The sequence below is a fragment of the Anser cygnoides genome, chromosome 15 (genome assembly GCF_040182565.1).
Source record: "Anser cygnoides isolate HZ-2024a breed goose chromosome 15, Taihu_goose_T2T_genome, whole genome shotgun sequence".
Classification (NCBI taxonomy): Eukaryota; Metazoa; Chordata; class Aves; order Anseriformes; family Anatidae; genus Anser; species Anser cygnoides.
The window spans coordinates 6,950,035-6,974,439 of NC_089887.1; the positions used below are offsets into that span (position 1 = coordinate 6,950,035).

Here is a 24,405-nt window from a genome sequence, read left to right on the forward strand (position 1 = left end):
GCTCAGTGATGCACCCGCGCTGCAGCTCAGAGAGGGGATCGAAAGGGGCAGCTCCACCATGACCCTGGGGAGGTTTCCAAAAACCTCTGGAGTGCAAAGGAGACATCACTGCAAATCAGCTGCTGGAAAATCATGCTGCTTTGCCACATTGCCGCCAACAGTAAGTGCAACCAGGCCAGCTTCTGAGGGAGCAGAGGAGCAGTTAGGGTGCATAGTTATGGAGGTGGTTGAGCCTTTCTTTGAGTTCATACCAAAGAATGCATTGATTTGATCAAGAAGAGATTCACACATGTTTTTGCATTCTCTTGGTTGTTATCTGAAATAGGACCAGCCTGTTTTAGCTTGGCAGGTGGGCGAGAGATCATAGACTGTTCAGTATGGAAATAGCTTTCTGCTAGACCGGATTCTTAATCAAAATAACATTACATTTCTTTGGCCACTAGTAAGGAAGAAGAGTGTTAGCACCTCTTTGTGACTTCACAGAAGTATATCTCTGTGTGTGACACCTCCAGACCTATTTTCTTTTTCCTTTCTTGTACAGTTCAGACATATTCTGCAAGTCATGTGGAAAGCCCAAGAATTGCTTGAGAAAATGAATTGCCATCAAAGAATATTAACAAAAAAAAAAGTGTTTATGGTGTGTATGTCTGTTGGCTGTTGGAGCTACCAAACTACATCTTGACTCTTGGATTTGGTATTTTGATAGTTGGAAGTTGTAGTTTTTTGGCAAGCTCCTTCTGTCTCATTCATTTCCTCTGTGTCCTGCGGCAGCCAAGACATCATCACTCTTTCAAGCCCAGGGTTAGGGCTGGCCTGCTTGTAATACTCTGTAGGCTTTGGTGGCATCTGGCAGTAGTACTGCCAGCTGTTGCAGGGAAGATAAAGAAGAAAGCAGAACATCAAACATCAGAGCTTTCTTTCTTTCTTTTTTTTTTTTTTTTTAAATTAAAAAACACATTCAGGGACTGGGTGTGTTCAAAGACTCGCAAATGTATGCTGAAGGAAAATTTGGATACAAAACTTCTGTGCCTTTCAGATGAACCTTCTGCTACCTTATTCAGATAGCTCACCAAGGGCATGGGAGAATGAAATAGTATAAATATTCAGAGACAGAATTACATGCTGTATCTCCTTCAGGAATTGAGAAGCTGTTTAAGAGAACCTAGAGTCTTTTTTCCTAGCATCTTAGAAATTTCCCTCTGTTGTCATTCTTTTGTGAGCTTTGTGTTTCACTGATACTTTATGTTTAATAACATATGGAGTGAAATGGGAGAATTAGCAAGAATTTAGCTTCTGGCAAGATCATCTACACTATCTGCCTTTGGCTGGATGTAGCAAGTGTCTTTTTGGCAGGTTTCTGTGAGTGCTTTGGGGTTTGTGACAAACCCCTGCAGGATTCGGGTGGTGCACAAATCAACAGGAGCTGGCTGAGGCTGGTTCCTTCTTCAGGGAGTTGTGAGAAGGGGACGAAAGGAGAGGGAAGCAGACTGGTGTCCTTTAGGCTTTATACAGGTCCCATACAGCCTAAATCCCAAGGGCATTCCCCCAAAGTAACAAAAATAGTCCTCCATTAGGCTCTCCTCCATGGAGCTGCTACAAGCTCCACAAAGGAGCTTTTTCCTTCCAACTACTCTCAACATCCCCCTTTTCTCCCAGAGTGTGGTACCCCTTGGTGGGCTCCCATCAACTTGTTAGTACTTTGCCAGCCAGTGCTGGATTTATACTCAATACCATGGGCACTGCACTATATTTATATATCTTATTCCTTGCTAGAGGTTGATATGTTGAGCTATAATACATATATAATAATAGAGAAATGTAGCCAGGCTGTTATTTTTCAGAAACTGGCAAGCCTGTGTATGTGACTGCTATACCAAGAATCTCAGTGTTTGATCCCAGCTGGAATCCAGAAGGATGAGGGTGAAAAAGTCAAACTCATTTTTTGCAAACCACAAGGGGGGTTTGGTAAGGGACGCGCCAAAGCAGGAAAACAATACAAAGGAAAAAAAAATACAAAAAACAACCCACAGTAGCAGATACTGATTAAATCTTCCTTTCCACTGTCCCTTTGTACATGTATTACAGTTATTACCCAGAGTTATCCAGTCCCTGGGGTTCAATACATCTCCACTTGCAACTTAACTGAAATCTCCAGTGTCACACAGGACACATGAATGATGCAGGGGGTTAAAGAAGGCAGGGTGGCCAGCATATAAAATAGTCAAGAATTCCAATAACTTGATGACAGTTGAACTTTATTTTTAGAATGTGATTGGCAGGTGTTGGTTGAGTAGTGCTGTGTCCAGTTAGCTCTGAGGGACCCAGTAAAATAACACTGAAGACAGTGACAAACTGATGTCATTGTTGACTGAGGACAATATTTGGGTCCTGTATGGCATTTCTGACATGAAATGATCCGAGTGTCATCTTTTGCTCATTTTTTTTATGGCTCATTTCTCTTTTTCTCCCCTGCTCTTGCCTCTGAGCTCATGACAGGAGGATAAAATGTCAGCCCTGGATACTTCTGTGATAGTCCCTATTGTACTTTTTTTCCCTTTGGAAGAATGAAAGCATTTAACAGCACAGAGGTATTAATCAGTGACTGCAACGCGATATCCCAAAGCCAAGGCTCAGCGCTGACATCAGTGAGTGCTGGTAGGCACTGATTTCTCAACACCCAACGCGAAGATGAGGGCAAATGATCAAGGCAGAAGGAGCTGACAAGAACAACTGTATTTTTGTGGAGTCAGTGCATTCTGTGCTTTTACAATTTATTTTCTTTCATTTCTTGTCAGCGAGGGAATGTTTCGTTTCTTTCATTCCTTTGAATCCCAGTTGTGATTCAGCTATCATATCAGTTTGGATCTGGAACAGTAAAATGGCCATGCATTAATATTTGGACTTGACCTGATGATTAATGGTTTCATGGAAGATGGTTTACAGCTTTCATTCATTGCCTGGGCTGGCCTAATTACTGCCATTGTAAGAGCAGCAGTGTGGCTGGGGTCCTACTTTACATTTTTCACTTCGTTCCTTTTCTGCAGGTCCTTAGCAATAAAGAGATATTGCGGTGCAGCACTTCTCAGGATTAATCTGTCATCGGTGTCAAACCAGAGCATCGAGGATATAAATCTTCGGTCAACTTCTGGCCTCACTGCAGCCAGGTTATGCAATATGTGAAGTACATTCAGCAGCACACTGCTGGAAGTGGTTCTTCTGGATTCTCCATTTGTGTAATGCAGGGTGATGTGAGTATCAAGGCATATCAATGATCTTCTCAGTTTTGCCACAGATAATCATATGCACACATAACAAAGTCTTTCTCCAGAACACATCCAGGAATTGCCTGCAAACAAACTTGATGTTTGTCTCCTACAGGTAGGTTTTTGTTAACAGTGGCCACATGCACATAGCCTCTATGTTCTGCATGCTTGTTTCAGCTATCAAAATCAAATGTGTCTAGAGTTCCCCCAAACAAAACAACCTCTCCAAATTGCCTCATACTGCGATGTTAAGTCACCAAGTTGAATTTCCTAGCTAGCCAACTGTGCTGTTTAATTAGGGTGCCTTTCCAAATCACCTTCAATTGCACCGTTGTAACATACGGGTTGAGATTTAGCCATATGGTCCAAACACAGAAACAAAGCACACCACTAATTGTCTGAACACACAGAACCGCAGCACACTCAGCCAGGCAGAGAATAGGAAGAGATGTTCTGTTTTGTAGTAGCACCATGTTTATTTTACTATGTGACGTATACATTTAAAATGAACAGAGGTCCACGACTCCAGGATCAGTGCTGGTCTCTGCAGTTCATGGTCAAGCTAAGCAGGTCAACGCTAATGTGAGTAGCTCTACAGGAGCAACAAGAAGTGTCATAAGATGTGCATGGAGATGCGTGATAACCTGAGCACTTGGTGCTACCGAACAAAGAGCATCAGAAATGAATCCTCTTCATCCATGAGAGGAAGGAGATGGAAAGCCACCTGCGGATTCCTGGCCGAGTCGGAGCACTTGCAGTAAGTTACCTGGGATGGTGCATGGCTAAGGTAATCTCTCTCCCTTTATCAGGAACAGACAGCACAAGCCCTGTTAATCTCCTTTACCTCCTCAGGTAAAAGTCTGGACATTTTCCAAAGGATGCAGTTCCCTTCCGCTCAGAGTTTTGACAGTGAGTGGTGCAGTGTTGCAAGTAATTTTTGCTATTTCCTATATTCATGACAGACCAAATCCTGCAGCCTTCTGCACAGCACAGTCTGCACTTGCTTGTAGACGCACCTTGAAAGTGGTGGTTGTATTCAACAGGGAAAAAATAACCCTCAAGCAGAACATTTACTTTCCTTCTTTATGCATAATGCAAGCATTTATTTTCTTCCAATCTGTAAGACCAATAAACTGGACTCCGTGATTTCACTTTGATATGATAAGGTAGCAAACAGGTAGTGATGCTAATAGAGAAGAAGCTGTTACTTCAGCTGAATTAATGAAAGTTTTTAAAAAGAACATGGAGCTGTATGCACCCCTAAGGTACATAGATCAAAAAAATATATTAATCCAAGTAGGTTCCGGTCTAGTTTCAGGTAAGATTTATGTGCTACACAGAATGAAGTTTGAGATTAAGAACATGTGTATTACTTATTTATATTGGGCTGTGGTTATCAGAACAGCCAGAGGGTGTTTTATGAGACTGGGTGTCAGTGAATGTCTGTGAGAATTTTTTTCCTTATTTATTCACTTGAAATAGTGTCCAGAGATGCTAGTCAAAGTCAAGGGTCACCTATTAATAAGTATTTGTAGATCTCCCTGGCAATGGTGTTAAGAACAAATACCTTAACATCACTTATTTTTTACTATGATAACATAAACTGTTCTTCCACAGCCAGGAAGAGTTAAATTAATCTGAGTTTTAACATCAAAGAATTAGTCTTATCTCAGAGCTGCTCATTCACTTTCAACTCATATTGGAGAGTGATATAACACACTTGCTATACCTTTCAAAACCAGACACTGTGTAAAAATATGGGATTGCACTTGAGACATTGTTTTTGCAAATCCCTGTGTATCTGTGAAAGATTCTCCCTGCTGGAACACTGATGTCCTCTCCTGGGCTAAGCTGAAGACAGTAAAAAGGTCCCAATCTCAAGGTCTCCAGTTTATCACCTTTTTTTTTTTTTCCCCTTTGCTATTAAACAGACAGAAGTAGACTAGGGATGAAAACAGAAACCCAAGCTGTGAAGTTTGGCCTTTCAAGGTAGATTAAAATTTATCTGCAAGGCTGCCAGCTATCCTACATTCAAAGGGTTATGGAAACCACTCAGACTTTGGGGCTAGAGACCTTAAATCCCCTTCCACCAGGAAAACAGTTGGCATCATGTGCTGACCCTATGGGCATTTACAGGGAGCTGCAGCACAGTAACACAGCAATGCTCCAGCCATGCTGGAGTGGAGAAAACAGGATTTCTCTAGCCTTTTCTTAGGTATTTTTTTAAATAACCCATCTTTCCCTCTCTTGCAATCACATTGACGAGCTTCATTTGTCCAAACAGGAGCTCCAGGTATGCCATGGGGCTCAAAAGGAGGAAAAAATAATATAATGGCAAAAGCAATAGGACTTCATCCAAGAACTTCCTTGAAATTCTAAGAACTTTCATTTCCGTATGGTGACTTAAGTTATGTAGCATCCCAGCTGAAGGACATAAAAAAAAATTGTTTTCCAGGAAAATCTGCATGCCAGCAGTACAAAACTTAAAGATAAGATACACAGGGTATATTTTAGCATGTTAATTCTTACTTGTCATCGAGTCAGTTTCTTTCAAAAGTAAATAACAAGACATGCACATAAAACATTTATGTTTCCTGCCATGACATGTGCTGATGAAACTTTTCCTGCCTCAGTTCCTCAGCCACAGGAGTTGCAGTTGTCAACAGACGTAGGTCTTAGCTCCACATTTCAGTCACTTCAAGACCCTTCCTCAGCCTCTTCAGTCAATGTGAGCCAGGAAAGCATCCCGAACAGGACTACTGTTTAGCACCTGAATGTTTCACAAGGTCCATAACTGCGAGCAGGATTTCAGTTAATAACAGGTTCCCTCCCACTGACTTGGTTCCACAGCCATGCATGGGTAACCCTGTAATGCTGACGCTGTGGATTTTCTGGCTGATTTTTGATTTCACAGTAATGGGTTTGTTCAAAGAGAATATATTTAATCTATAGATCCAAACTGGGATTATTAGGAAAGGTCACCTCCTCCCTGCCCCTCCCCAACTCTGCTCATCCTCATAGTCTCTCATTTCTGTTTGACATCATCAGCAAAGCCTGAATTTTAATATTTGTTATATTTAGGGCAGATGTTCTACCCAGCCAGAATCAAGGATTAGGAATTCATTTTGTAAGGCATTATATAAAAATATAGGAAAAGTTGGACCCTGGCTCCAACTCTGTAAATTCATCTGAGCATAATTGTAAAAGCAGGACCAGAATCTAAAGAGAAGCCAATATAATTGGTGCTAGTAGATATTTTTACATTTTTTTTTTTTCCCCCCTTCCCCTGCAGGAGAGCTTCACAGAAATATTGAGTACACAGAAATATTGAGACAGTGGATGGCTCCTTTGCGAATTCTGATATTTTGTACCAAACAAGATTATTGAGGAGCAATAAGAATGACCCCAGCTGTTGTCTGCTGGCAGAAACCTTTTAAATGCCATAAGGACACAGAGTCACTCAATAATTACAAGGAAGGAAGACCACATAGCTTAAAGTGACCAGCTAGTAATCAATTCCTGCTGTGAAAATTTTTGTCGTAGCCATACAATATGTGAAGAAAAATGAGAAGCATGCATAAAAAAATCGGCATTGCTTCATAAATGGAAAAAATGAAAGTTCATTCAAAAATGAATAATGTAGCCAGCATGGTAAGAAATCCCATTGTTTTAAAATAATACCTACTTTAATTGTATCAACCTTTTAAAACAATTAAGAGTGTGAGAATAATCATTTTTCCTTTCATTGTAGTGCTTTTCAGGTGTATTTTGGAAACATTTTTTATCTGGTTTGCTTCCACAGTTTCAACTTTAAAGGTCATCTTGTTTTATCAAGATATCATTCTGTGACAGCTTTTTTAGTATTCTCAGTGGTACTTACAGCATGCAGCAGCTGATCTTTCTTCAGAAACTGTAAAGGAAGTAAGTGGTATGTACACATAACCTAAAAAGAATGGATATTCCTTTTGCATTTCAATTTAGCACTAATTAGCTGATATTCTTCACATGTGTATTTAGAACACAAGGAACAGCTTTGGCCTTTTGAGTAGATTATGCCACTGAGTTTCAGGAAGTAAAACAACTCTCTAAACATCAGAAAGAGAGCACAATAAATTCTACAGCAGATGAAAATGTGATTTTAAAATGCAGTGACATAAAGAATGACAATAGACCGAAACATCTCTGGAATGCTAAAAGAGCTCAGACTGACCACTGGTAGTGTCACACATGAAAAGACGATGAGATTCATCCTGTAGAAACCAAATACACAAATACTGAAATGTTCAAGATGTGGAAACAAATCACCTTTTGAGGAGAGGAGGACAGCACCACTTTTTCTCAGTGGCTGCCCCTTGCCATCAGCTGCCCTGAGGCATGAACTTTGCAGCATTTCAAAAGGACATTGGCATGAAGTTGTCTGCTTAAATATTAACAGACCTCAGGTTTCTCAGCAGTTTTTCTGGTTGTGAAACTTTGTTTTTTCCATTCTTAAATTTACCTGCAACAGCATTGTCCCTGCTTATAGTCAGTTCTTTCCTCCCAACACCAACAGAATTGGCTACAAGAAGGAGCAAGGCTGAGAAGAGAATGGAGACGCTGGTGTCTCTGGGCATGCTGCACCTTTCTTAGCTTCAAAGAGGCAAAGTGGGGAGTAAACACTTTAGAGCACTGGGAAAGTTACCAAAGGAATTGTATGGAGACTGTACCATTATTATTCTCCCCCTCCTTATATTATATCCTCTGTTTTCTCCCCAGAAAAGCTCTCAGTAAGAATCATACTATGAACATAATTTATAAATGAAATGCAGGCCTGGATCAATACCTCTCTCCATGCTGCACGGTAGCATAATAACTGAAAAATGTTCTTGTAATTGTTATGAGGAGAGGGGATTGTTTCGTTTACATAAGTGAAATGTGTTGTTAAGTTGTCTGATGATAAGAGTTGACTCTGAGGTTTCTGTACTCGTGGCAAAATGTCAATATTCCTAAAGCATCTCACAGTCAGCAGTTTCAGAGAACAGGTTATTTGCAAAATAGCGTCCCCATTATAATCTAGTGACACACAAATCTGCTGCTCCCGAAGTTCAGCACTGGCCTTTCCAAATCCAAAGTTAAATGGATTCTGCCCCAAGAGCTGAATCGTCACTGAAACTGCTGCGCTTCAGAGAGATTTGCTGTTACTGAGGAAATTGGGCTCCTACGTATTTCTATTCAATAATTTCCCAGGGACCCATCTTCAGTGCATGGTAATACAGTATATTGCAGTGTTGTAGCTTCTGGATAGTCTAATAGACATGTAATCTTATTTTAGTGGAAACCTGGATGCTCACAGACTTGGGCAGAGCAGTAATTTGCTGTACAAACGGTCCCCCTGAATTCAATAGGAAGCTGTGCAGGTATGGTTTAGTAAGTAAAAGTGTATTCAGACCTCATTAGGTTATACCAATGCATTTACCAAAGTTGCTTTTTGATTTCTACTGTAGGAAAACTCGGGCCCTTTTCTGGTGGGCAACATGTTTTTTTACTTTGTGCAATAGAAAAAAGTGAAAATTACATTTGCACACAGTGACTTGCCAAAACATTTGAGGCCTTCGCCTATCTTCTTGAAGTTGTACCTGTTTGAAGGACATTATTCACCATTATTTAATCCTCCAAGTATTCACACTTGTAGTGAGCGCCTTGGTACATATAACACTCTTCCTGCTCCCCCTTCATGAGCTGTTGGCCAGTCTTTGCCTCAGATCATTTCCAGTAGGTAAGAAGTACAAGTAAAGCATATATATCCCACAGTGTAACCATCTTCATTGCTTAGACTGTGCTCCCCCATTCCCACTTCCCTGAGCACGCTGGAAACCAATGACAGACACCATTTCTCCTGCTCATTCTCTCACTGGCTTACTTTTGATCTTCCATAATTGCTTTTTTCAGGGGCACTGACAAGTATTTACCTCGGCAGGTGAAGATTACCCTTCGCTGTTTCCCTCACACTCAGCACAGGAGCTGCTAACCTGAGCTGCTTTTCTCTAGCATCGTTATTGTACTGTGCAACAAAGGTGTCCTGTTCAAATGTTATCATGCGAACCATTCTTGCCATACTTGGGCTATCCACTTATATCAAAGAGGCCTTTCAACACATATCTACAAACCATCTTCAACAGAACCTTTCCCTGACCCATGACAAGCAAGAGCATGTCTTGCCTCTTGCATACTGTGACTTGCAGTTGCCTGGGGTGCAATGCTTCAGGATCTCCTTGGCCTAGCTGAAGTTCAGTCCTCTGCTACTTTACTCTGATAAGCAAGGCCACAGACCTTGTACAGCAGCCTGGCTATTTGTAGATGCGCTGCATGGACTCATATCCATGTGCATGCTCAGCGCTCACCAAGATAAAATAGCCTGTGATGAATTCCACTCTGAGAGCAGTAAAGAGAAGTGATGTGAATAGGATTTGGAGGACCAGATCAAGTAACTCTAAAGAGCACTTGAAACAGCCCGTCAAGAAAATGTGGCCATACAGGAGCTTCGCTGGGTGTTTCTGAAGGCTCACAGGGCTATTGCTCCTTGTCCTTTCCCACAAAGAGAGTGCTCTGTGGGCAAAAGATGCCAAAACAGGTCAGGTGCCAAACTCAGCTCCTGCTTCCTGTATTCAATTTGTTAGATGTGGCTAAATAATGAACTGCATTCATTTAGCACAAGTCTCTCTTACCTCTTATTTGGTTTGATGTATTAGATTTACCATAGATAAACTAGGTGTAAATAGCATTTCATTGTAATTCAATGGTACCAAGAACTCCAAATAATACACTACTGATGAAAGCTGTTTCAGTCAGGTACATGTTCAAACCCACTAAAGAAAACCAGATATAAATCTCCTACTTGAATTGCTATGTAGATTTTACCTTTATTCACTAGGTAAGACTCACACTTGTTCGAACCGCCTCCTCTTCACTGGGACTTAGTCCTTTGCCATGGCCTCAGAGTCTAACTTTATAGCAAGAACTCCCGGCCTATCGTTCTGTTGGGAAAAGTGGAACAAGTTAGGATTTTGGCAGCCCCAGTATGTTCAAACAATAGCAGTATATATATATATATATATATATATAACCACCTAATGGTCACAAATATAAATGAAGGTGTTTCACCACCTACTGCATAGCAAATGATATTGTGCTTTTTATGCCAAATTCCACGTGAGAGAAACAGAAATAAATATTTCGAGGAAGCTGAAAAAGAAGCATGAAAACTTAGGATGTAGCCTGAGTAAGTAGTGGCACCATGCTGGAAGCCTGAACAGAGAACCTCTGTGGCTGAGAGCTGGCTCAGGGAGGCTTGCTGTTGTGGATACAGGTGCTTTATCATGTTACTTGATATTTTTTGTTTTAAGAATTAGGATTTCATGTTATTTTCAGATAGGGAACTACATAGCAGATACCTGACTCTACCATCATGTTTTTCTTCTTAAGGAAACAACAAAGTTTTGTCTAACCCTTAGGGGCAAAAAGAAGTAACATTATTTAACACCTCAACATATCAATTTTCTATTTTGTTTGATGGGCTGACTATGATTTACAGGATTTCTTTATGAGATTCAATTAAATATAGAATTTATAATATTCATGCAGTTTCTGTGCCAAATATACACAGTGCTGATGCAGCAGGGATCTCAAAATATCAACCACCTGCTTGGGAGGAACAGAATTATGAATGCATCTCCTTAAACAATAATTCATCATACTCAGAAGCCTAAAGTTAAGCTACTCTAGAGCCAACACAGCTGCTTTACCATCTTATTTGGGGGATACTGCTGACTTACTAAGCTGGTTATCATTCTTGCAACTCATGACTAAGAATGCAGTCAAGGATTTGGAAATTTAGGAAGTGTAGCACTGAGTGTGGCATGAAGGATCCTGGCTTTCAGCTAGGAACCCGGAGCTGTGAGTGGTATGGCCACACTGCTCATTCAGTACACCAGGAAGCTAAATCAGTCAGATCAGGGAACTTTAGGGAAAGCCTTTGGTTACCTCACTGAAGGCTGAAAGTAAACCTTGGAGTAAATCTTGAACCCCTAAAATATATACATACATATAATATATATATATATATATATACACACACACTGGAGCATAGGCGACAGAGAGAGACGTCCCTAACTGAGCTCAGATAAGGTACCAGCTCATGGATCAAGAACGTATTTTGTTGCCTAGGGAAGGATACTCTACTCAGAATAATGAAATTAATTTTAATCCTCATGATTTGGTCATGAGGGGGCTTTGATCTCTTGTAATTTAGATTTACAATTATTATTTTTCCAGACAGGCTGGTGCTATACAAGTGAGACAGGCTGGAAACACAGCTGCACTTGGAGGACCTACACAGAGTCTAGGGATATACGTGCATAGCAAAAATGAAATCTCAGTGTTTGAGTGGTGTTCTGGGGGATTGAAAAAATAGCACCACAGTGTGATAGTGGCTTTAAGTCCATTTTCGCTGCATGGAGGCAGAATCCTGCTGTGCCCATTCCAGTCAGTTGTTAGTCTAATTGGTCCTTTATAACTTAGATTTTACAGCTTCCCTTAGCAGCCAGGTTCACTGATTAAGTATCCTTCATTAGGAAGCTTTTCCAATCCCTAATTTAAACCTTTACTTCATGTGGAGCCAGCACCTTTCCTTCTCCCTTTGTTGACCAGGACAATATTTCAGAAGCACCTTCTCTGCAAACTTTTTGAGTGTTAGAAGACTATTACCTTAGCTTTTTATTTCAACGTTCTATATATACATTCACCACTTTGTTTCTTCCTTATAAAAATGAAAATTTTAGTACTTCTTTATAATGCCTGCTGCTCGCCTGGAAACGGAGCTGCTCGAGCCCTTTCTGTCCCTCTCTCACTGACTAAATGTCTTTCAGGATGAACGCTTCTGTGAAGTGGGCAGCAGAAGCTCGCTCAGTCAATAAAGGGGGTGTCACAGTGCTTTAATGAATGTTACTAAACTGTTTAGACATCCTGGGATAAAAGCCACAAGAGGAATTTCAAGTAGTTAGAGCATGAGCAAGCCTAAGCGCAAATACAAGCTGTTGAGAAATATCAATATCATCTGTAGTAGCCATGCGTTAATACAACTGCTTATAGAAAAAAATCAGCCTCTAGCAGGCTGCCTTATTACTCTCTCTCCAAGTCTGCCTGTTGGGAGCATGGTCCTGACCAAGAGCTTTTCCAGCTGTATGATGGATTTGTTGGTCCAGCTCTGAAAGACGCAAGCATCTCTAAGGGGCTGATTACCAGCTTGCCTTTAAAAAACACTCCGGACCAAACAGCTCAGGACTGTTTATATGAAAGAAAATCTGTGCTTTTGAAAAGGCAGAGACCGCCCTCTTATCATCAGGAAATAACCTTTAGGGTTTTAACAAATAAGAACAAGGAAGAGTGTTTTCATCTGGACTGTTATTGCCTGAAGCATAAAAATAGACTGAAGTCTGGTTGCAGAAATAAAATATATGACAGACTCAGAATGGAGTGAGAACACAGCAAGAAAACTTTAAAATTTGAGATCAGAAAAGCCAATTTGCTTATCTCATCCAAATACCACTTATAATCAGCATTTTCACCTCACCTACTCTCTCTTCTTACCTTTTGTTTCCAAATAGTGCTGGAGGCTTGGTTCTGGGATAGTGCTCTTTGACATCAGCAATGTCTGCCTTTCTGCCTTCCCCATTTGACAAAAGCTCCTTTTCAGTGATGCAGAAAATTAATTAGGGCATTATATTTCCTTTGTATGTAGACCTATATACTGTTTCTATGTCTGCAAACATGGTAATTTTGAGAGTGAATAAAACCAAAACCAGAGTCCTTTTGCATGATTTCTGAAATTGATAGCAAAATCAACCATGAAAAACTCCAGCTAGAGAAGCTGTTATAACATTGGGAAAAAAAAATATTTGCACCAATTAGAAAGATTACAGTGCTCAAAATGATGCAGAGAACTAAATAATCAGGCAGATATACTAACCTGATGTCACTTAATCAGACAAGAGGAAGGAGTATTCTGGAGTGAATGGAAAACAGTCTGTGGGATGCACATTGGCTCATGGCTAAATTTCCTTTTATTCCCATATTCACTGCTTTTGGGGCGTTCCATCCAACCTCTGCTCATCAGTAGCTTGAGCATGCATGAATACCTCCTGTGCTGGGTGGCAGGGGCTCTTGGTGGTGTATTGCTTAGCTGTTCAGCTGGGCCAGTGGCCATGAGCACCGAGGAGGCTGTGGCTGCCTGGGCTCATCGGTCTTGGGTATCGGCGCTCACCTCAGCTCTTCTGCTTGCGCACCCTAGTGAAATATTAAAATGTCAGTAGGGAAGATGTAGATTCCTGTTTTCAGCTTCACTCACTACAAATCTCTGCAGGGCATGTCATGGGAAAACAGACATGTCACTAAAGATACAGAAAGAAAGACTGCCAAAAAAGAGATTAATAATAGAGAAGCTAAGGTATCACCGCTCCTCAAAAGCTGTTCCTCAGCAGGGCTTTGGAAATATTAGCCATGGTAAGGTTTTTTTAGAAGTCACAGATTTCACCTTTGTGATACTCATACTCTGCTACTGAAAATAGTTGTTTCCACCCATAGCTAATAAATGTATGTTTGAATGCAAGTTGATCTAATGTGAATTCATGCTCAACTGTGCGTGTGATGTTTGGATGTAAATATCCTTTTCACATTGTATACCACCACCCTGCTGCTCCCGTGTCTTTCCTCAGCTTTAGTTATGTATCTCTATGGTATTTTCATCTCCGCTATCATTTGATAGCCTAAAATGCCTGCACTAAAATCCACTGTCCTTAAATTGGGCTGAAGATGTCAAAGTGTATCTATATATAGTCCAGTTAAATTTCTTTGACGAAGGTAACATGCTCCGAAATGGCAGGTTTTTTTCCTAAAAAGGCCAAAAGGTTTTCTGCCATGTATTGCAGGCAACATTAAAAGAAAGAAAGGAAGGAAAAAGAAAAAAAGAAGCCAGCCCCAAGCCTTGCCCACCTGGGGATCTTCTGTGGGCTCTTGTCTGGCATTTATTTCATCCCTGCATCAGGTCACAAGGTCTGCATTGCAACCAGCACCAGGTAGAGCACAAAAGAAAAATGCATCCCTGCTCGGAAGTCCACCACAGAGACCCTTTCTTTTTTAATGCCAAATGCGTGCTGAATTCTCCTGAATCATTTTAGCCATTGCTTTATCCTTGCCTGCTTAAAGACAAGGAACAAATCTCAGCCCATTTGAAACATAACAGCTGCAATGACTTCAATAGAGTGATGAGTATTTGTTCCAGCAGGAAGTCTTACCCAAAAAATCTCTCCTAACTGTAAGATCCCACTTGCTGCTGAACAGGCTATTCCCTACCACATCATGTTGATGTGGTGGCATGTTTTTAGCAAGCACATTTCAGTAATTCATCAACAGCCCCATGATGACAGTGATGACCATAGTCCCCTAACTCAGCCCATATTGCATCTAGTAATTGTTACTGTGCTTTGAAGTCCTCCATAGGTAGTTCTTCTTAGTGGCCATAGAATGAACAGATTTGTTAAGCTCTGTAAATAAGAATTGAATTCTGCAAAGGGTAAAATACCAGTAAGGGAGGAATTGTTCCAAGGACAGCTTAATCTACAAAAGGCTCACAGTAGTGTGGGTAGTGCTCTGAACCATCGCATTCTCTTAAATAAGAAAAAAAACTGGTGGTGGACAAACACGAACATTTTCACTATGTCTTTATAATCATGTTATTGAATAGCTCTCTTTAAAAAAAAAAAAAAAAAGCCAGATGCCATACTATGGTAATGGAGGAGCAAATGAAGCAGCATTGTTAAAACTTTAAAATATATGGCCTTTTTTTTTTTTTCCCCTTAGGAGTGAAAGTTTTCTGTTCAACGGGATGATTCTTACCAAATTTTCTTGGGCTTCAGTTCCCTTGTACTTCCATTGCCTCTTCCCACCATGCCCTGGCCAAAATAGGCCTTCTCCCCATTTTATGCAAGGGCGGATTATGCAGGGGGGTAAGAACTGACAGCAAAAATGCATTTCTGTGCAGTAAACACAGCCTGCAGCCATCGGTTTCTCTCAGCATTGGATAGCAATTATTTCTGTGTAATAGGCAGTCACCCAGTGACCCTCTCCTTCAGCATGCAACGCTTTTGCTGTCAAGTGTTAATCCCTTTGTTAGCTACTCAGCTGCACATTCATTTAGGAGGGCTAATGACTTACACTGTTCCTTCTCTGCATGATTTCAACAGACGTGTAATTAGAGGTGAATGGCATCTTCAGAGGTACGGCAACCACAAAAGGCAGGGGCAAAGTCAAAGTATTTGCCTAATCTCACCATCGGCTACTTCAGTGAATGAAATGATGTGGCTGGTGGCACGCAGAGGAAAATGCTGTAGAAAAGGAAAAGCCTTTATTAGGAAAAGGGAAAGAAAAAGGAAAAAAAGGAAAAGGAAAGGGAAACAGAAAGGATAGGGAAAGGAGAGGGGAAAGGAAGAGGAAGAGAAAGAGGAAAAGGAAAAGGAAGAGGAAGAGGGAAAAGGGAAAGGGTAGGGAAAGGCGAGGGAAAAGGAAAAGGGAAAAGGAAAAAGTTGGTTGTTGGGCACTCAGGAAGCTCAGCGATGAAAAGGAACTTGTTTCAAAATATGTTTTGTCGGGGTGCTAGAGAGCACACTGTAAGATAAATGCCAGTGAGAAGCCTGTTCTCACACAGATTGAAAAAGTAGCGAAAGGTGAAAAGCTTTGTTTTAAAGTGCTGGAGAGCCTTAATCATTAGCAGAATAAGTGTGAGACCTGGAAAGCAAGAAAAAAATGTATTTTGAAGGTGAACTGAAGAACTTTTCATGTACCTCAGCACTGGCTTAGAGATTTGAGCTTTTTTTTTTTCATGAAAGCTGTCAATGTCTGCAACACCTCAAGAAATATCCTGCAGCTCTTGCAGCATGTGAAAGCATCCTTTTGAAGGCCAAGTGAATTTTTGTGTGTGTATTACCATCACAGGATTAAGCAGAAAAGTGTAATAGGGAGCCATAGTCCTGACGGATTTGAGATGACCAAAACCATACAAAACCAAGCCTCTTGGTTCTGATGTCTATGCATGGACAAAGGACAGAGACCACTCTCTTTTGCTCTGAGATGTCACTCCCTTTCCCTGATGGTGTTTGGGGCTGAGGCTGGATCCCAGCAAGGCAAGTTGGCTGCTGCTGTTGCTAGTGGCACTGCAACAGCACTCCGGGGAGCTCTTGCAATGGGCTTAAAGCTCCCTTCCAGCAGAAGCATAGTTTCTCATACCTCCCATAGCTGCATACTGTTTTCTGCTTTCCCTTATTTTTCACTTTTTTTTTTTTTTAAAGGTCCTCCTGTGTTCTTCATCTCCTCACCCCTGGCTTCACTGGGCACCGCATGGCCATGGTGGGGCTGCAGACTGCTGCACCACCTCCCTGCGGCATGACGGCAGCCAGGACTTTTGTCTTTCCTCCTTTTTGGAGCTTGGTGTCACTTTTCTTCATATAGATTATGCAAATGTGCATTATCGGATGGTGCTGTATTTGCATTAAGTAACATTGACTTTGGTTCTGTCAGTTACACAGGAGCCAAGCAGAGTGATAGTTTTATGAATTAAAATAATACCCCTATACACTTTCACTAGTGCTTTGAATTCAGGAGCATAATTTCATCAACAAAGACAGAATAAATCAATAATTAATTAATAATTGCTTTAGACTGCTTTTCAGTCTGGTTTTATGATTTAATATATCTCACACAGTTGTCTGATACAATTACTAACATAATTTCATGCTTAAGGAAATATAAATGAAGCAACTGAATGGCAAGCTCGAAAGAAATCTATCATTTGGCTTCCCAACATCCTGCATGTTGTTGTCTACCTATTTTATTTGAAATGCAGCTTGTGTTTTGGAAAGATTTGATCTGAGGACTGCAAGCAGCAGACGCTCCATCCCATCCATGAGGAAGGAGGTCTGGTGGTGACCGGCCATCATGACACAAACTGGGGGTCTTAGTACGCATATGAGGCCGTTTCATTTCCCCTGCCTTTCGTCCCCCTTGGAACACTGCGGAACAGCCCTCCAACCATGTAGAGCAGCTCCAACAGCCTCAGATGAGCTGACACACTTTGGGTTTCCATCTGCCCATCCCGCTCTTTTTAAGAATTTTTCTTGCATGAGCACAGTGCAGTCTATGCAACAGCTGAAGCCCGTTTTAGCTGCAACGTGAGCACGCAGCCACGAACACCGCTCATTTCCCTGCAGCCTACTTCCCATCACGCCAGCAGGGACAGACCATTTTGTGGCTGGCAACCCTGGGTAAGATGACTATGGGCAGCTGATGAGGCTGTTTGATTTTGAATGATTTGCGATCTGCTGGTAATCAAACAGTAAATATGTATTTCTGGCTATTTATTTGATCATCTTTATCACTAATGGTACTACTCACCTTTTGAATTATAACAGTAATGTCTCTCCTGCATTGACTAGCTGGCTAGCACTGCCCAGTGGTGTCAGTGTGAAAAACCCTGCGTGCAGTTGCCTGCCTCACAGCTACAGACAGGTACGGCCAGCAGAAACACTAACATACTCGCTCACTGTTTTTACACGTACATATTCCAAGAGCCTCAGTGGTGCTCAGCCTCACTGTGTGCAGTGGGAGGGGGAAGAAGCATTAATCCCATCTGATTTGAGCCGTAATGATCTTAATGAGAAAAAAAAGAAAGAAAAGTCCACCAAATTCCATAAAGCTTGCTGGGGCTTGGGCCTGTACAGTAAACACGTATATAGTTTTTGCTGTGGTTTGGATGTAATTGGATTGAAGTTTGTTGGCAGCAGCCCACACTTGCTGAACAGTTCACACAACCTGAAACCAAGCAGCTTTGCTTGGTTCAGGTTTAATCATGAATGGTTCACAGCCTCAGTAATGACTCACATTCACTAACTATCCCTTATATGAGATGTGACAAAAGTGTATTTCAGATACACGAAGCGTAATTATTTAATGATGAAGTAAAGTTGATTAGGAAGCCTTTAAACTATTAGGCTCTTGGTAGGGTATTTTGCAGTCACTGAATAAATGAACATAATTTAATTCTTAAAAGCTATACAGCTCCTGCTGGCTCTGAAAATGATATGTAGCTAACAAGTTAGGTTTTTTCCTATTATAGAATTCTGTATGCTACAACAAAGAGCATACAGAATTCAATGTATTGCCAGGAAAAACTATTCTTAGTGACTACCCAGGCTAAAAATGATAGAACTCACATATCCAGTAACAATCATGAACCTGACAAATCAAGCTTGTAAGCCTGTGGTGTGATCTGAAAACCTAACAAGCTTCCAAGAAGGATCTCTGGTTTAAAAATACTTTCTTTCTGGATTCTCTCTCTTTTTTTTTTTTTTTTTTATATATGAGATGTGCAAGACAGAACAGCATGAGACCAGCAGGCGAACGGCTGTGCCATTGAAGGAATATATTTCTATATTATGTAGCTGTGTTCCAATTATGAAATTGATCCATGGATAAAAATCCCTTAAGGGTGGCTATTAATGAGATTGCCTGCTCTGAGTGCATCCAGTAATAAGATTAGGTATGCATTTATCCTGAGCAGAGATAAACCAATGACAAGTTCGTGCCAAGATAAGACAGTTTTGAAAGGTAATTAAACATGGGACATAATGTGCGTGCATATGTCTGTGGGAGGTTGCAGGATGGAAAGTCTCAGTTTTCATCTGCAGAAGTGCTTCTAAGTGTAACAGGTAGGGAAAAACAGGCTTTTCACAGTGGTGAGATCAAACTTGAGCTTAAAAATCAAAATATTTGAATTTGGATTTTACAAATCAGCTTTAGGAAATATGCAGGGCCTCTTTGGCTTTTCCTCCACTTGCAGAAAGCTTGAGAGCACCCTGACAACTACCAGCTGCCCAGCAAGCCAGGACTCCATGCCACACTCGCAGCACGGTGTTGCTGCTATCTTCTGTAGTGCCCGAGCAGCGTCTGGGCTCCTCTGCAGCCTCCTGCACTGCCTGCCTGAGGCAAGCCAGATGGGCTCTCTGAGAAAACAGATCTCAAGTATTTCCTGCAGGATTTGCTGTAGAAATACCAGTGCCACAGTCACGGCATTGCATGTGGATCGCAAAAACTTGTAGTAGGGATTTAACCGGGGTGCTGGGGTGGCACTGGTGGGGCAGCCAAAGCAGCGCAGAGCTCGGCACGTGCAGACGTGCACATAAAGGCCAGGGCGCTCAGCAAGAGCATTCTTTGTCCCCACCTTATGGCCAGTGTAACGGCTTGGTTACTCATCATGCTCCGGCAAGACAGCTGGAAGACCTCCTGAAACCCTCTCTTTTTACAATGCTAGGACAAAGTTTCTCCTTACGATGCTGTTATTAGTTCTCTTGCTCCCAGTGCTTTTTGATTGTAGCATCTCCAATGACTGGTGCAGTTTTCTGCAGGTTGCAGAAAAGCCAAAATCCCTCCCCAAGCAGAATTCACTCCTGTACATAAACAACTCAAGCTCGGATCAATTTCTGAATTACCAAGCTGATTAAATGGACCTTAAAACCCTGCCTCTGCTTGCCACACTTCGTATATCTGAACCAGAACCAATTAGCAAGAGCCTCTGCCTGTGCAGCTCAACCCCCTGGGCATTGCTCTGGACATTACAAGGCATCAGGTAAAAATGTGGAGGGGAAGACAATTATAACCTATTTTAGAGTGGTCTCTGGGGAGATAACGGACAATGGCTGGACTATAAAGGTTGGGAATGAAGGTGGGTACTGGTATGATTTGTGCGCGCTTCATTTTCTGCCCAGTCAGCTCGCGGTTGCTCTGCAAGCACAGAGAGCAGCTCCTTCTCTCCAGAGGCTCCCGTAAAGCACACCAGGTGCCAAAGCCTTTAAGCAGCACTGTATGAAGAGAACAGGGAGTGCTTCTAATAATGTTTCAGGATGTTTGGAAGAACCCTTAATAATAAGAGTAACAATAGTTCTTAATGAGAGAGTATTTTTTTAAAAGTACGTGCTTCAAAAATATTGGCATTTCAGTGGTGTGTGAAAATAAAGGAAATTAAGTTGTGTAGGAAATTCCCTTTCCTCATTTTCTAAAACATGAAAACCTCATATTCAACTGTAGCGTCAAACATTCAACTTTCTTAAATTAAATTACTTAAAAAATGTGGGTATTTGACATTTCATCTAGGTGTGCTTGAACTGAATAAATAGGCTTTCACTATGTATTCACAGACCTCAGTGGGATGGCTGTAAGGTTTTTAAATATCCACTAAATCAGTATTCTGTCCGCTAAGTGGCAAGCATAGAAACAGTAGGTAGAAAACGTGACTGAGGAACTCTCGAATGTAGCTGTGTACTTTTAGGAGCCTTTTGGTAAGAAGTTACAAAAAACATATGGTCTCTATTAATAAATATATTTAGCATTTTTCTTCCTAATTTATTCACAGGTAATTATTTGCTTAACTAGCTCAAAGTGGGCCAGAATCCAGTTCTTATCTGCTGTGGAAAGCTGTTATATTTCCCCCTCTGTCAAGTAAAACACCAGAAGCCTTTCGCTGGCCCATCTCATTGGAGAGAAGCTGTGCATATGGCCAAGCAAAGCTGCCCTACTCCTTCTCACTCAAAAATAATTCAGAGGCCTGCCTTTCCATTAAAAACCTTATTACAAAGTACTAAGAAACTCAGTAATTCTGAAAAAAAAAAAAAAAAAAGGAAGAAATAATGGTTTAGCTGCTCCTCCCATTAGGCTGCTTACTCCCTGCCAGGACAGCTGGTTCTTCTAAGGCTGTCCTTTTGTGTCACACATGGACAGGCTCAGTGCTCAGCAGTGGCATAAATTCTCCTAATCAATACTCTGAAGCATCAATTTTATCTTGCCTCTGGGAGTGCTGTATTCAAAAATTGAAAAAAAAATAAAAATCATCTCACTCCTAAATTAGCAACAGAGATTTACTAGTTGGCTGCAAGACGTCCGGGCTCCTTCTGAAAACTCTTGACGCATTTCTATGTCCTTCCTTCTCTGCCCCCTCCAGTAATCAGGATCCCAAAGTGTGTGTTTTCTGATGAGGATTAAGCCATGACCTGTGCATGATTGCAGGAAATAAGCCTTTAAAATATGCCTAAGTGCTCTGCTTGTTTGAAGTTACCGATCCTTAAAATAGATGTCTGAAAAAATGTGTAATTTCAAATGTTTCTGCAGATATTGTTCCAGTATGTGTAACAAGGAGACACATCAAGCCAAGTTACATCAGTTATGCTCCATTATATCATGAACTGAGCTAAATGAATCAAAATATACAGTAATACTTCAAGTGAAAATACAAGCCTTGTACAGTTTCTTTCCCTAGATACTACTTAGAGAGCATTAAAATACCAAGTGTGGTGGGGGGGCAGCATTTTAGCTATTTGCCAGAAATCTTTTCACCATACAGAGTATTTCATGTATTGTGAGAAAGGATGCATAATTGCTCCCTGTTCATTTTCTTGGTATCAGTCATGATTTGACAGCCCACTAGGATATCCTCAGCCACCAAATTGTATGACATCGGTTCAGCTCACCTCATATGGACCAATTCTTCCTTCCAGCTCCCCCTTGTTTGCCTGCTCTCCATAATTTCTTGATCACAAGTTGGGGGGATTGCAAGCTGGTACACCACAGATTGATTTAACTGAAATTAAGAATTGCCATTGTTTTGTGCTTTGGCACTTTCTGCTTTATTCCTAGCATGGGGCCCCCCTGGTTGATGGCCGCTGAGCTTCAAGTCGTTTTTGTGAGGATGATGCGCAGTGACTCCAAGCTCTGTTCCCTAAATAGGTTTAGGATTATACAGTGAGGCTGTGTAGACCAAAAAACAGCAGAACCAGCACAGAAACACAAGGCAGAGAGCTGTTTCTTCCTCTCTTGTGTCTCAGTGCATGAAGAAGTTGTGGGAAGCTCCAGAAATCGGGGAGAATGGCGAGAGACCGAAACTTTTCATGGAAACTGAGTTTCCACTTGTTCTGTGACCTCTCTGCTCAGAGATGGTGGGAAAAGATTTTTTTTTCTTTTTTTTTTTCAAGGACCTTTTGCCCCCATTGAGATATTTGTCATCAAGTGCTACCAGTGAAAGGAGCTGATGCTTTAGGAATCCTAAGGTACTCTGCCATTTATAGGCTGCTTCCCGCTTGCTCACCTTACAGGTGAAGCTCTTTTGTATGTATTGAGTATACAGATAGTAGTGGTAGAATAGTATTGCTCCCTCCTCATTAGTCTCCCAAGGCAGAACATCAGTTTGTCCTACTTAATGCTACTTTAACCCTAACCAAGCCACAGAATCACAGAATACCCCGAGTTGGATGGGACCCACAAGGATCCCTCAGCCAAGATAAGTTCAAAGTTTCACCTTTCCTGAAGTGCTCAGCCCTCTCATGCCTGTGTGCATACAAGCTCATGAGAAAAACATTTCAGGCTTTTCCACAGCAATGATCAAAGCAAATCACAAATGCAATGGACTTCAAAGAAAAGGGCAATGGCCCAGGCCTCACTCTGAGGCAGTGTGCACAAAACCGGCAGCTACATCGCCCCAGGGAGAGGAGAGGAGCAGAGCTCTGCCGCAGACCGGTTTGTATTTGGTCTCATCTACTGGCAAAGAATGGTCATAGCCGTGAGCAGCCACAGCTACAGGCCACTGTGGGCCACCTCAGAGCCCCACAGCAGTAGTTCAGATGCTGCACGCTACTTATTTGCAATGTTATTTGAATTCAACCTACTAATGTACATCGCTGACAGACGAGAGAAGAGGATGCACTGCTTGCTCTGAGCCAGCACTGGCAAGCCGGGAGGTGAAAACTCAAGAGTTTCACTTAGGAGAGCTAAAGCCTCCATTTCTGCACATTGTGGTGCCTGTACAATCACGGAGAAATAAATCTTGGTTAAATTTTTGATGAGCCTTCGGCTGCTCTAAATAATTAACTAGGACTTCTCTCATTTCAACACGGGTGCAACTTTTCATGTTTCAAATGTTTCCTGCCTTAATCCCAAGGGAATAGCTCAAGTTATTCAGGTCACTTCTTTTATTTATTTATTTGTAGCATCACCAGTTGAAACACATATTGAACCTTCATGCAGGGAACGGAGAAAGCAGTTTCCTTTTGATCTCATTCCAGGTAAATCCCCGGGGGAGCATGTGTCTCGTTTCCAGTAGCTGAATAATAGAGATTGATAGGTTAATCAGTTCCAGTACAATTTATGGAGTAATAGTGTGCACTCACATCTGAAGTTTTGACATTCCCCGAGTCCAGGATGTTTCAAAGATGATTGTGGGATAGCATAGGGTAGTTTTTGAAAGACGGATGCATTAATGAGCATACCCCTGTATCCCCTCATGTAAAATATGGCAGACTGATCCCACTTTTGACGTGCTGATTGTATGACAGGGCAAGTAGTGAAGTCAGTCCTTTTTCACCACCATGTAACAGCACAGAAATGAGGTCTTAAAAACACTCATTCTGTCCCTTCATTAAGTGTCAAAAGGAAATCGGATATTGTTTTACGTGGAAACCAGGCCATCTTGTAAGCATATGAAGTGGGCATTAAGTATACTAAATATTGGATTCAGGACCGTAATGAGGGGCTTTGATCTCCTATCATAAGACTCAGATGTGAAAATTGGACTCTGAAAGCAGATTAGTAACTTAGCACCTTCCTAATGACTCCATTCAATTGCTGTTCAAAAAGTCACAAGCTGTGCCTGGAGTCATGCTAAAAAAATTGAAAAAAAATAAAACAGTAACAGCCAAAAAAAAAACCCAACACCCTGCAATATAGAATTAGCAGTGTCCAGTTTGCATCTCCAGTTTTCTGCTAAGGAAGGCAGAGACCTGCTGGTGTGGTGGTGAAAATCTGGCTTCACACCACACCTCAGCACAGCTGTCCTGCAGCCCCTCAGCACTCACACTGATGGCCTCTGGGCTTCAACATCCCACCTACAAAAAAAATCTGGGGCTGCCTGCATCACTTGAAGGCATCGTGGGCAAACAAACAGATCTGAAATTGCAGAGGGCTTCGAGAATATTACAGACATAGGAGCCGATTGCACTCTCAGCTGAATTTCTAACGA

General features: G+C 41.5%; 1 protein-coding gene and 1 long non-coding RNA gene across 12 annotated transcripts in view; one reads left to right on the plus strand and one right to left on the minus strand.

Annotated features, from left to right (window-relative positions):
* Positions 1–24,405, plus strand: part of LOC125182975 (uncharacterized) — a 35,368-nt gene that overhangs the window by 3,985 nt on the left and 6,978 nt on the right. The window contains exons 4-6 of one of the 11 annotated variants that reach the window (XR_010825028.1): positions 1–4,020; positions 4,116–4,172; positions 6,556–13,103. Coding sequence is in view for 3 of the 11 variants with exons in the window: in XM_066977437.1 (XP_066833538.1) it covers positions 1–271 (271 nt within the window). In the remaining 8 variants the exon portion in view is untranslated. Of the gene's footprint in view, positions 13,104–24,405 lie in introns of those variants that run through there. The other 10 variants (XR_010825024.1, XR_010825026.1, XR_010825027.1 and 7 more) reach the window with 10 other exon arrangements.
* LOC106033524 (uncharacterized) overlaps positions 10,161–24,405 on the minus strand; it is a 22,676-nt gene continuing 8,431 nt past the window's right edge. Inside the window, exons 2-4 of the long non-coding RNA XR_010825033.1 lie at positions 13,267–13,583; positions 12,888–12,985; positions 10,161–10,276 (exon numbers count right to left, since the gene is read on the minus strand). This is a non-coding gene — a long non-coding RNA (uncharacterized lncRNA). The remainder of the gene's footprint in view (positions 10,277–12,887; positions 12,986–13,266; positions 13,584–24,405) is intronic.